The sequence below is a fragment of the Lichenostomus cassidix genome, chromosome 11 (genome assembly GCF_008360975.1).
Source record: "Lichenostomus cassidix isolate B80296 chromosome 11, HeHo_3.0, whole genome shotgun sequence".
NCBI classification, from domain to species: Eukaryota; Metazoa; Chordata; class Aves; order Passeriformes; family Meliphagidae; genus Lichenostomus; species Lichenostomus cassidix.
In genome coordinates this window covers 19140059-19152403 of record NC_139492.1, presented here as the reverse complement: position 1 = coordinate 19152403, position 12345 = coordinate 19140059, and the positions used below count along the sequence as shown (strand labels likewise).

Below are 12345 nucleotides of genomic sequence, written 5' to 3'. Positions count from 1 at the left end.
CTGATATCCTATTTTGTAATCCTTCGCTAAGCAGGATGCTGCTCACTTTGGGAGCCAACAAAAAAGCTACTCACTTACTGTCAGAGTAGAGCAAAGTCAGGAGCAATCCCTGCAGGTTTGAGATGAGTTCAACCTTGCATCTGGTAATAGTCCAGAGTCATTTAGAAAGGTCAGCGAATTCAATGTTCAGGTTGCAGGTTTCTTTAAACCAGTATTTATCAGTACAAATCTCAGAAGAAAAGAAAACACTTTTCCTGTCACAAGTGAACTTTACAATGTTCTTTTGATTATCAACTCATTTGATTGTATGCCAAAAATCTTTTACTCTTTTTCTAATCCATAATTAAGCCTTTTTATAAACAATTTTTGCTCAGTATATTCTTCTCAGAATAAATCTCTTTCTGTGTAAATGTATCACAACATGATCTTCAATATCCAGGCAGATATTTTCATATATAAGGAACCTCACTAGACGTGTCTATAAAAATCACCTGACTCCTGAAAATGGAGCTCTCACACTTCCCTTGGAGCTTGGTGAGGATTTGTGAGCTCTCAGCAGTTACAGACAAGACACTGAGGAAGTCTCCAACTAAGTTCACAATGCCTGACTTAAGGCACACTTCTGAAACTGCTGCCCTGAATTTTCCAGGTTCTGTTTCTTCTGGCAAAGCCAGGACTTCCCCAAATCACACACAGAAGCATCTCTTTCAGATTAAAAAGGAAACCTAAAAAGGTCCTGAGAACAGCAAGTAGGAGACAGTGATTTATCATCCAGTTTTCCCCCACAAAAATAAAATCTTGTAATAGCATAAGACATCTCAACATACAGTTTCTATTCATTCTTGTCACATTCAACCATAAGAGAACAATTTTTGAGCACTGTGCATATACAGAAATGACAAATACACATGCTTCACTAGACTCGCATTTGCTAATAGAAAGTGACAAAAATATGCTTTTGGCTGCACAAATTTTACCTTTTTTTTCTATAAAAATGATACGTGCACATTACTAAACACAAGTGATTTAAAGCATATAGTGCTTCTAACAGCCAGGTTGAAGCCATTTTGTAAATGCAGCCCTTCAAACGACCAAACACTACTTTTCTGGGCTGCTGCTTAGGAAAACACCATTGAACACTTACAGATGGCAAATAAAAAACAACTTTTGAAGCTGGAGCCTTGCGTGGGAATTTTGCCTGGGGAAGCAGGCAAGATGAGGTCTCACTTTGTACACTGGTTGCTAAAGGAATATATATTACAAAAGGAAGCCACATAACAAGGGCATGGCAGATCTGACTTACCACAAGAGCAGCACGTGAAGCAGTTGGTATGATAGAGGTTACCCATTGCTTGGCAAGCCTGGCTCGCTCCATACACACCTTTTCCACATTTTATACAAATACCTACAAAGCAGAAAGAGAATCAAAGTTAAAATCCTCCGCAGCTCCTAAAAACAGCTTCAGGCCATTGATTCACAACACTCACGATATCCTGCATCAGGCCCTAAATCAATGAGCTCCTCACTCTGAATAGATTTAAGTACCCAAGAGAGCAGCAGGCAGCTGGAGTGAAAAAATGCATGGAAATTAACCCAAAATTAAGAAGGGCCAAGCCTCTGCTGGTGTTTCAATGCAGGGAGACTCAGGCTGGCTAAAGACAGAAACCCAGAGGAGACAGGTGCAACCAGAAAGGACAGAGAAATCCACACACTCCCTGCAAACAACTCTGCCAGCCCAAGAAATAATTCAGTTCAAAGTGCTTCTCACCATGACATTCAACAACAGTGATAAAACAACAATTCAGTCCAAACCCAAAGGACTTCTCCCTCAGCCCTCTCCACAAACACAACATCAAGCACGTTTGTCTGCAGTGAAAGCCACGCAGTGCTGGCAAAATGGTTCCGTCAGTCACATTTGGTAATTGTTTAATTCCCCATCAACAGAGGATGTAACCTTATAAACACAACCTGGCACCTCACCACACCGGACAGCAAAGCTGCTGCCTTCCTTAAGGTCTCAGGGCAGAAATTCTGGCTCGTAGTTCTGCTTCAGTGGGGTCAGAAATTCACCTTCACTGCCCAGGCCTGCTCCTGGTGATGCCAGGGATGACTCCCACGGAGTCCTCAGGAGACCAAAGCACCAGGAGCCAACAAGTCAGTGGTTAGCTCCACATGTGGCAGACTCACAGAGAAGGTCATGATTTCAGTAAGCTCTACAAAGAGAGGTTTTTTGGGATGGTTTGTTTTTGGGAGTATTTAAAGCTGTTTCCCCAAAGTTTTAAGTCTTTTGCCTATGCATAACCTCTCTAAATTCAAACCAAGGAAGGGAGATAATTCAAGGATCATTTTGGTTCTGTATTCCTATGAAGAAGAAATTAAACTCTGAAGAATCCATGTCCTGTCACACAATTGTGACTACTGATTTTTTTAAGTTTTTCTGAAATGTCCATAGATCTCTATTCAATTCTAGCACGACAGCCCATCAAGACAAGGCTGGTGATATTTCTTAAATATTACAGTAGAAAATAAAAATGGAGATTTTTTTGCTTCAAATAACTCTAAAGAAACTGATGTGCTCCATGTGTGGTTTGAGGCTCTATTTCTACAAGTGTATGCACAGGCTTGCATTAATCATTGGCACCAACAAAACTGCAATACACCTAAGAACCTGGGAATTGGAGAGCAACAAAACTGGGCATTATCTTCCAGAATTCTCCTCTGCTGTGCCGTGAACATTCTGTATAAGTATATGGAAAATAAAAATGCAAGTTCTTTGGGGAAAAAATCAGCATATTATGAACAGGTGCCCCTCTCCTGTCCCCAGAGACATCCCTCCATGAACCTCTCCAGCCTGAGAGCTTCCTGTGGGCTGCAGTCCTTCATCAGCTGCTCCAGCCTGGATCCCTTTCCATGGGGTGCAGTCAGTCCTTCAGGAGCTGCTCCAGCCTGGATCCCTGTGGGGTCACAGGTCCTGCCAGCAAACCTGTTCCAGCATGGGCTCCTCTCTCCACAAGGCCACAGGTCCTGCCAGGAGCTGCTCCAGTGTGGAGTTCCCTGGGGTCACAGCCCCCTTCAGGCCCCCCTGCTCCAGTGTGGGGCCCTCCAGGGGCTGCAGGGGGATCTCTGATCCACCCAGGACCCCCATGGGCTGCAGGAGCACAGCTGCCTCTGCATGGGCTGCACCCCAGGCTCAGGGCAATCTCAGCTCCAGCCCCTGGAGCAGCTGCTGCCCCTCCTGCCCTGCCCTGGGGGTCTGCAGAGCTGCTCCTCCCACCCAGCTGCAATTCCATGGGGATTTTCTCCCCCTTCCTAAACGTTCCCCAGAGGTGCTGCCACTGTCACTGATGGGCACAGCCTTGGCCAGGCTGGGTCAATCCTGGAGCCAGCTGGAATTGGCTCTGCTGGACACCAGAGAAGCTTCTGGCAGCTTCTCACAGATGCCACCCCACCACCAAAACCTGGCCACGCCACCCCAGTATAACACCCTTTCTAAAACTGAACTTCTTCAGTTCAAAACAGCATCAACACAGCCACTGCTATGAGTTGTGGAGTGTGATCAGATTAATTGGGATACAGGCAAGTTTAAAAAAAGTATTTTTTTCCTATAGTATGGATTCCAATACTGAAATGGAAAGGCCATTCATTAAATCATAGGGTTTCTTGGTTTTTATACCTTTAACTCCCTCATTTCAGGTCATTAACCTTTCCTTCAGCTAGCTCAATATCCTGTCACAATGTTGCCATTTTAGACCACAGTAATATCTGTCAAATAAAAGGATAATTTTAAAATTGAATACATCTATTGATAATTTTTTAAATCTTGAACCTGATTTCAGATATTTAGGGAAGCAAAAACTGTAACTTTAAGATGAACAGTTACCCAAGCTAAACCTGTAAGACAAACTAGATCCATCAGTTGCCATCCAGATCCATCAGTTGCCATCCAGATCCATCAGTTTATTGCAAGCATGTGATAAGAAAATGTCAGTCCTTGGGTGAGCTCAGCCGTAACACAAGAAATGGGAATTTCAGAACATTTGTTGCCTTATCCAAGCCTGTCAAGTCTATTCATTTATTTGTAACCAAATGCTATGGAAAACATGTGCTATTTGCCATGAGTTAATGGTGAACTGATCAAAGATGGCTATTGATTACTGTGGACACAGTGACTGGAAACAGTACCCCGGGAGCCAGCAGCTGCAGGAATTCCTCTCTCCCGGCAACAGCACAGAGCCCAGGAACCTGCTCACTGTCCCACCACATCCCAGGGGCTCTGCAGGAACCCTGGAGCAGGAGGGGCTGCAGAGAACACGGGGGACACACCTGGAACAAGCCGATGTCACTTCAGCATCAGGCCCTGGTCTGTCATCTTGGTTCACCCTTGGGCATGGGGAGGAAGCCCTTCCAGAGCTCCCCCAGCTCCCTGGGCACTCCTTGCCCACCTTTTCATGCCAACACTGCCAGCTGTTGATGAGGTCTGGCTGGCTGGCTGTGAGGTTATGCCGACAGAACTACGTTTTCCCATCTACACTTAATGCTATTCAAAGAAGAGCAGGAATCCACAGCCTGTAACTCTCTGGCAATTCTATCTATGAACTCTTGTGCACAAATCCACTTTAGTCCAAACTGCTTTGATAAATGAAAGTTATTACCTCATTTCTTTGCCATTGCTGCACTGAACCATCAGAAGCAAAAGAAAGATTTATTGTGGATGTTAAACTTGCATTGGCCTCTCCAAGCAAGTGATTTGTTTGGAGCAGCTGTCAGTTTGTTAACTTGTTTTCTCCAAGGAGTGAATGACCACAGAGATTATTAGCATACTAAAAAAGTGTATGTAAAATTCCAAAAGTGTATTTTGGAAAATATATATGCAGCTGCAGTGTGAGTTTAGTGTGAGCTCATAACTGCCTAGGAAAAGCCCTGATTACATAGCTGCTCAGGTCTGCTTTTCCACCAGTCACAGCCCAGATTGCACACTGCAAGTTTGTGAAGCCCTGACATAACAGCTACATCACTTTTTCCCCCCCCAGATTCAATTCCATGGCTTGTTAAATGGCCTATGAAGAATGTTCTGTTGCAGAGCAAGCGTGTCTCATTTCTGACACTTCCCTTGACATGACTTCAAATCAAATTCTGTCTTTACACGATTCTTTCCCCCTCCTGACATGTCGATTCTGAGCAGTCAGCTGTACCCCAGCTCTTTAACACATCAACTGCTACATTTCTACCCAGGTCATCAGCTCTCCTACAGATCTGGTGTCTCTATCCAGAAAAAGACATTACAAGATGTTGCTTATACTCGAAGTTGCCATGCAGATTGGCTGAGCCAGGAGTACTGCATCACAGCAGTCCTTGGCTGGGGTGGAGGGATGTTCACACCCTCACAGAGTGTCTAACCAAATGGGAGAGCAGAAACTGAACAATCCATGGACCATAGCAAAAGACCACCAATAAAAACGGTACTGGAAAGAGAAGGAGTTCCTAGAGACTCCCTGCTGGACTCCAGCACACAGCCAGTGCTCCCCACACCTTTAACCAGTTCACTTCACTAGCTTGACCACATCAGTGAGAACATCATCTCTGGACACAAGCCAGGCAAGCATCCAGCACAGCATGGCAACAGAGCTGTCAGAGGCACAATGCTCTCTGGGTAACACACACCAGCAAATACAAATATCAGCACCAGCAGAACATCAGACAGGTATTCTTTGATGTGCTCAGTGACTTTGCTCCAGACATGAGACCAAAGACAATACATTTTAACTAGCAAAGATATCAGCAACAACCTAGAGAAGATACTGTGATTTTTCAGCCAGCTTGTACTTGTAAGAGTTCCCTGTAGTAGCCTGTGCATTACAAGATGTTCAGTTTGGGACCCGTACATCAAATCCTGGAATGCTCTTTTGGCCATGCCAGTGCAGGCTGCTGCTTCATAGACACTTGACCAGGCAGCCAGAATTGGGAAAAAGGCTGTGAAATGCAGTGCATATTATGGCCGATATTTAACAACCTTTTTGGCCAAGCTGGCCATCCTCAGACATACAGGGAATTCAGCCTGTGCCTAATGTCATCCTTATGTAACCTGAAGGCAAAGGTTTAGCACAAATGCAAGAAAAATGGTACCATGTGGTCTCTCAACTCCAGTAGGCAGTGTGAGCTGGGAGAATCCAGCTAGCACAGACAGAGCACCACAGCTCAGGGATGAGCTGCAGCTTCACTGTCTTACAGCCACACCGTACCTCCAGGATAACTGCTACATGCTGCTTACAGTAGGAAACAACCAAGCCCTGTCATCAAGAGTTATGGTAAACCTAAAATTAACAACTAACACATGGCACAGATGACTCCCTCCCTGCCTCTGCAGTTCTGGGAAAAGGGTGGATGAACATCATACTGGGCCACTGAAAAACCCCCTTTTCTTCTCTCAGATAGGAAAATTCCGTCTCTGCACAAGCCCCAAACAAGATCCTCCACACCTGTGGCCTATCCACGGCACAGGGGCAGGGAAACAGAAACCCACTGCTATGGGGCAGGAAGAATGAAGGAGAGAAGCCTTAACTAAGCTCAAGAAGCCAAACTGCAGCAAGAGCTACAAGAGCAGAGGGCTGTGGAGGGGCTGTATCAGACACCTACAGGTGCCCCTGGCCAGGGGAGGTATTCCCATGCTGCCTGCAGAGCTCACACAGGGTGTTGCTACCACCTAGAAAAGTGTTCTGCTAAAGAACCAGGTACACAGTGAAGAGATGCCCCGAGCCCAGGCAGTTGTGCCACTGCTGCCGCAGCACCTGCTGAGCTCGTGGCAGCTCCTGTGCATGTGCTGGGCTGTGGCAGCTCAGATCCCAGAGGTGACCTCAGGGGAGAAAAATTCTCCTTTGCTTCCAACAACCACAGGAGGAGCAATCTTCCGACACACACGTCATCCCTCAGCCAGGCGCAGATAGAAGACACGAGGCACCTGCACAGGGCAGACACAGGGCAGACACAGGGAGGCAAGCCCAGGGAACCCTCCCAGCCCTCGCCACCATGGGTAGCTCTCACTGGAGAGCTTTAATCTGTTACCTGGCAGATACCTCACAAATGTACAAAGGATTCAACATCTAACACAAAACAAAATCTGGTACGTACAAGTTATAAATAAATACAAACCAGACACAGCAGCTTGTCCTGTGATAATAATGATACAAAGAGGGACTCCCCTGTGCCCCAGGGAAGATCAGGAGACACCACCACTTGAATTAAGGTTGAAAATGACAGACTAAGAAAAGTGGGAAATGCTCAAAGTAAATGTTTTAGGCTGCCCTGCCGAGCCCCAGCCCATCCACACCTGGCACCCCAACACCCAAGAGCCAGGAGGGAGCTGACCCCACCCGGCAACACAACTCCAGCCTGGAAGTCCCCATGGGCTCCCTGCAGTGACTGTGCTGGTGTGCGCTGAACTGGGGGAACATGGGCCACAACACCCAACACAAATCACAGCTTAAGTAAAGCAAGGCAAGAAGCATCCTGTGGACTGGGAAACTTCTTGCTGTCACTGTTAAACCTTGTTGAGATTGCCCCTGACCTTGCTTTCCTCCTCAAGGAATACAAAATAAATTATTTAGGCCCTTGAGATATGCATCGGTTGACTTAAAAAGATCGCCATCACTTGAGTGCCTGCCTGCAACAGGAGGCTTTACTCAATTAATACACAGAAGGGATGCATGTGGGTAACTTGACTCAGAAAAATCAAAATTTGAAATTGATTTATGTTTGGTTACAAATGCAGCAAGTTCACATTCATTGGAAGTTTTGCAGAAGCAAAGCTCTAGGTTCTGGAACAACCTTCATTACCTCCACTCTGCCTGTTGCTTAACGAGGCTTGCATAGGACAAAGCTGCTGGGAGAGGTCATGGCCAGGAAGGAAAGCATTGGGCCAAATTCCAGGAATGACAGCACTGATCAGAGCACAGGAGCCAAGCTCTACCTGCCTGAGGGGTTGACGCTGCCAGCAGGACTCAGCCTATTCCAGCTTGCTCTGAAAGCAGCCATACATGCTGTCTGTTCTGCTTTGTCCTTAAACTTTCCCGAGTTTCAAATGTAGGGTGAGGTGACCAGCAAGTCTTCAGGAACACAGAAGGCCACAGAAACAAGCTTCAAATACCACTCTCCCTGACTCCCTAGTTTAGCAGCTCTGAGCCCAGGGCATGTCTGTGCTGGTGAATTAAACCAGCTCCAGGCCAGCACTGCAGAGTGGAGATGCCATGGAGCCAGTATCAGCTCTGATTAGCAGCTGCTGGAGACTGCAAGGCTTTTGTTACTGCTGAAGTAGATCCACCCCATCGCACAGTGAAAGCCTGAAGCCAGCACAGCAAATGCTTATTGCTTCATACAGTATGTGAAATTACTGCTCTGAAGCATGAAATTACTGACACTATCTGCAGGGTTCATCCTGCCCGGGCTGCAGCCGGTGCCTCTGCAGAGCTCCCCTTTGTGCGGAGCCTCCCGACGGCACAAGGCCGAGCACAGGCCCATTGTTCCCCGCACTGTTTTAGTTACACTGACGCTCGCTTTACAAATATTCATTCATTTCTCTGTGCCTTGATTTAGTGCATGGCAGTTCCAGGGTGATTTATACTTCTTATTTGGCATTTTTAGAAAAATCTTTTGCCACTGAGGCAATGAAGTGGAAGACAGAGGAGTTCTCATGGCTGCTCCATCGGCTGTGCCACTTTGGGGTGCTTTGTCTGGGATTCAGAGCTCAGGTGACTGCTCAAGGCTCATGCTCCTGCTGACAACCACAGCACAAAGGGACTTGCAAATAACTAGCAACCAAAGTATTAACCAAAAATAAAGACAGAAAAAAATCCTGTTTCTAAAAGTACCTTGTGATGACTGGGACTATCAAAGCAAGGAGACACATACAGCTAGGGTGGTAAAGGAGAGCACCACTGGGAATGAAGAACTTGGAGGGAAAAGTGTGTCTGTAAGTCACATTCCCTGTCCTACTGCCCTTCCACTGCTGAATATCTGAGTGGACATGAACCCTCTTACAGCCCACAGGGATCAGATCAATGAGGCACTCCAGCTCAAACCACACTTACTTTTCCTGGAGCACAGTGAGTGTAATCACATTTCTAATTCAGCCAGTTGAGGAGTGTTGACTTTCTAGCACAGTTCAGTAGCAATCAGGGGAAGGCAGGCTAGGGCCAAAAACTGGAGCTTGTAGAACTGCTGGCAGAGGAGGACACAGCCCCACACCCAGTGTCAGGTGAGCCCAGCACACACACAGGCAGGGAACACAGGCAGCAGAAGTGAGCAATGCTCCCACAGCTCCTGCTTTCACTCCAGACAGGTCAAATACCAACATCCAATGCTGCACAGGACTCCTGGGCAAATTCCCCTGCTGGGAAGCTGGTGTAAAGCACTAGGGGTATCCTGCCCAGTTCTATACTCAAACTGAGGAAGAGGGCAGACCTTCACACTGGATGTCCCAATAGAACGGGCAACAGAAGAAGTGGCAGTTTGCAGAGGGTGACAGAGGAGATTCCCCCCCCCCAAAAAAAAATTGCTTGGCTTTTAATTAGCATGGATACTGCAATTTACACCAGTTTCTGGTTTTACCAACTGGAGATCACACGAGCTCTGGGGCGAGATGCTTGATCCTGTCATTACTTCAGACTTTGGCAGGTCAGACTGTAGACCTTTTACGTTTTATTTAAGCTTGTATTAAGTTTTATTTTCCAGTGACTGGTTTACAGACATTAAGACAGTTTTATTACAGCAAATAAACTAAATATTTAAGGCTCAGATTGTCTTAGTCTTTCCTTTGTGCTGATGCCACACATCAATAATAGTGTATTCATCTACACATTGCAGGTTTTTCCTATATAAGTGACAGCGTTCACAGCATAGAACCAGTCAGAAAACCTACTGCACCAGCCCCCTTTTCCAGTTTTGACATTCTTAGTTACCTTTGGTTTCTGTTTTGGCTCTTTTCTATTTTAAATGTGAGTCACTGACACCTCTGTGGTCTTCAGAGAAAAAGGCTTCTGAGATAACACGGAAAAGACAGAATCAATTCAAATACTTCAGCTGACAAAAATCTGTGCAACCAGGTAAAAACAGTGATGCTGAAAGCACCAGCAATGCTGCCCAAATACCCTGAACTCCACAGCATGTCAGAGCTGCAAACATCAGCTGCACAGACATCAAGTTGGAGAGACTTTTCATTACACTCTCCTGACATTGCACATATGAGTCATCACTCTAATATATGGCAGAATAAGTCATATATTACAGCTGCCTTCCTCGACATATTTAAAATGGGTCCATGATTAAACAAGGAGACTAGTCTAAAAGTTTCCAGGTGCACTTTTCTATTTTCTTAGATAACGGTCTATTTCAAGCACGAGCACGACAGTCTGGAAAAGGCATGGAATTACGTAACCACATTTGGTTACAAACTCAGCAGCTCCTTCCACGAGCAGTGCCCAGCCCTACACAGACACCACAGCACCACAGCTCCAGCACCCACCCAGCAAAGGTGCTGACACCTCTCCACAGTTCTCACCCATCCCAGGGAAGTTCTTTAGTATTCCCAAAGCATAAACAGGTTTGCTGAAACACAAACATGCATTATTTTTAGCTAGGTATTATACCATGCTATTTAGAAAGACTGAATTATTCACTTAAGGAAAGCTGAAGGTGCCTTAAAAATCTCTGTCACCTCAATGCTCTGAACCAGTTTTTTTCAATTACTTCAAGTCCAGTGACTCAAGGATGCTTTGAGAACCTCAGGAGGAGGAATGCACCTTCCTGTAAGGTACAGGAAAAACCATTTCAGAAAGTAATTTGCCATAGGTTTCTCCCACCTTTCATCATGAAGGACTTTAGCTCTGAAGTGCCTGGCAAGCCTCAGCTTCCCCACCTTGGCTACGGTGAAAAGCTGTTTCCTCTGCAGCTGTAAGGCTCGGCCCAGGGAGGTGCTCAGAGCTAGTGCAAACAGCCACACTCCTCCAGTCCACTCAGACAGGAAGATGCTCAGACTGTAAGAAAAGCCTGTCCTGATCTAGCAAGTTGAGAACCCTTGGGACAGTTGGTCAAATACAGCCTGAATGACGGTAAACAGGATATTCTAATTTTGCCTCTTCTACCTTTGGGAAACAGCAACACTAAATGCTACAGATATAGGCTCACTTCCTGCCTGTGAATTCAGATGGTGGGGGGAAAAGTGAAAGTTAGGAAATCAACACACTGTCCATGTGTTCAGCTGCCCTCCAAGGCAGATCCAAGGTGGGCAAGGGGTTGTTCCAGGCTTTAGTCAGACTCCTGCCTACAATGATTCCTGCAAGAGGGCAACTCTGAGCTTTCCATAACCATGAGAGGACTTCAGCTCCATTCTCACCTTCAGGGACTTGGTCACCCCAGCACCACCCAGACCTGCAGGAGTGGACAGGTCTCTGACTGACACCAAACCTTCCACTGACATGGGCAGCAGCACAAGAAGCCATGTTCCAATGCCTGAATAAATGCAGCTTTACAACTCCTAGCACCATACAACAAGATGCCACACAGTGTAAAGTACTGATAGTTAACCTCATATTGGCAGCATTTCTGCTAGGTCAGGTATCTTCTGTCTGGACCGCTTTGACTTTTTGCTGGATCAGATAGTGTCAGTCCTGGATCAGGTAACAGTCTGCTCTCCAGCAGCTGGAATGAACTCCAGGATATGTGGTCTGGCTCATTCAACATGAATGTGAGCACACACTTGATCCACATCCAAATAGTATCAATGAATGATCCAGAAAGGCACAAATACTACACTCAGGACCACCCCTCTCCCCTACTTTGACCTAGGCTGTCATCTTCACACAAAATGGGAGCAAAGTGGGTGTAAAATGACAAAAATTGAAAAAAAAAAAAAAAGAGCAGGGCTAGTTTTCTCTGATGAAAAAAGCATGAAATGGGCATGGTCAGAGCACCCAACTAAGAAGCATATGTTGACTCTGCTTATGCCCTCAGTTATGAGCTGTCTCCCACTCAGTGACAAACCACCAGCCAGAGCTGGCAGACGGTGTGTCTAAAAGCACACTTTTTTTGCCACCCACCTTTTCTGCTCTCACAGCCAGTCCACTGACACAAAAGCCTGGCTCCTGTGCACAACCTGGGCACTGAGGGAACAACATCCAAGACACTGACTTAGCTTGGAAAGGACCTGGCACAGAAGGCAACCCCCACCTACAACAGGGTTTTGGCATCATCTGCTCTTTTCACAACCTGCCCACTGCATCTGCAGCCAAAGTCTTGGCCCACAACCTCTACAGAGAAACCTGCAGCCACTCAGCTGAAGTGCTAAGCTGCTGCTAG

The 12345-nt window shown here is 46.2% G+C and overlaps 1 protein-coding gene across 2 annotated transcripts in view; it reads right to left on the bottom strand.

Annotated features, from left to right (window-relative positions):
- The window catches only part of WTIP (WT1 interacting protein), an 83390-nt gene that overhangs the window by 52084 nt on the left and 18961 nt on the right, over nt 1-12345 (bottom strand). For both annotated transcript variants that reach the window (XM_085072049.1, XM_085072048.1), the window contains exon 2: nt 1304-1405. In XM_085072049.1, coding sequence (XP_084928175.1) covers nt 1304-1405 — 102 coding nt within the window. The remainder of the gene's footprint in view (nt 1-1303; nt 1406-12345) is intronic.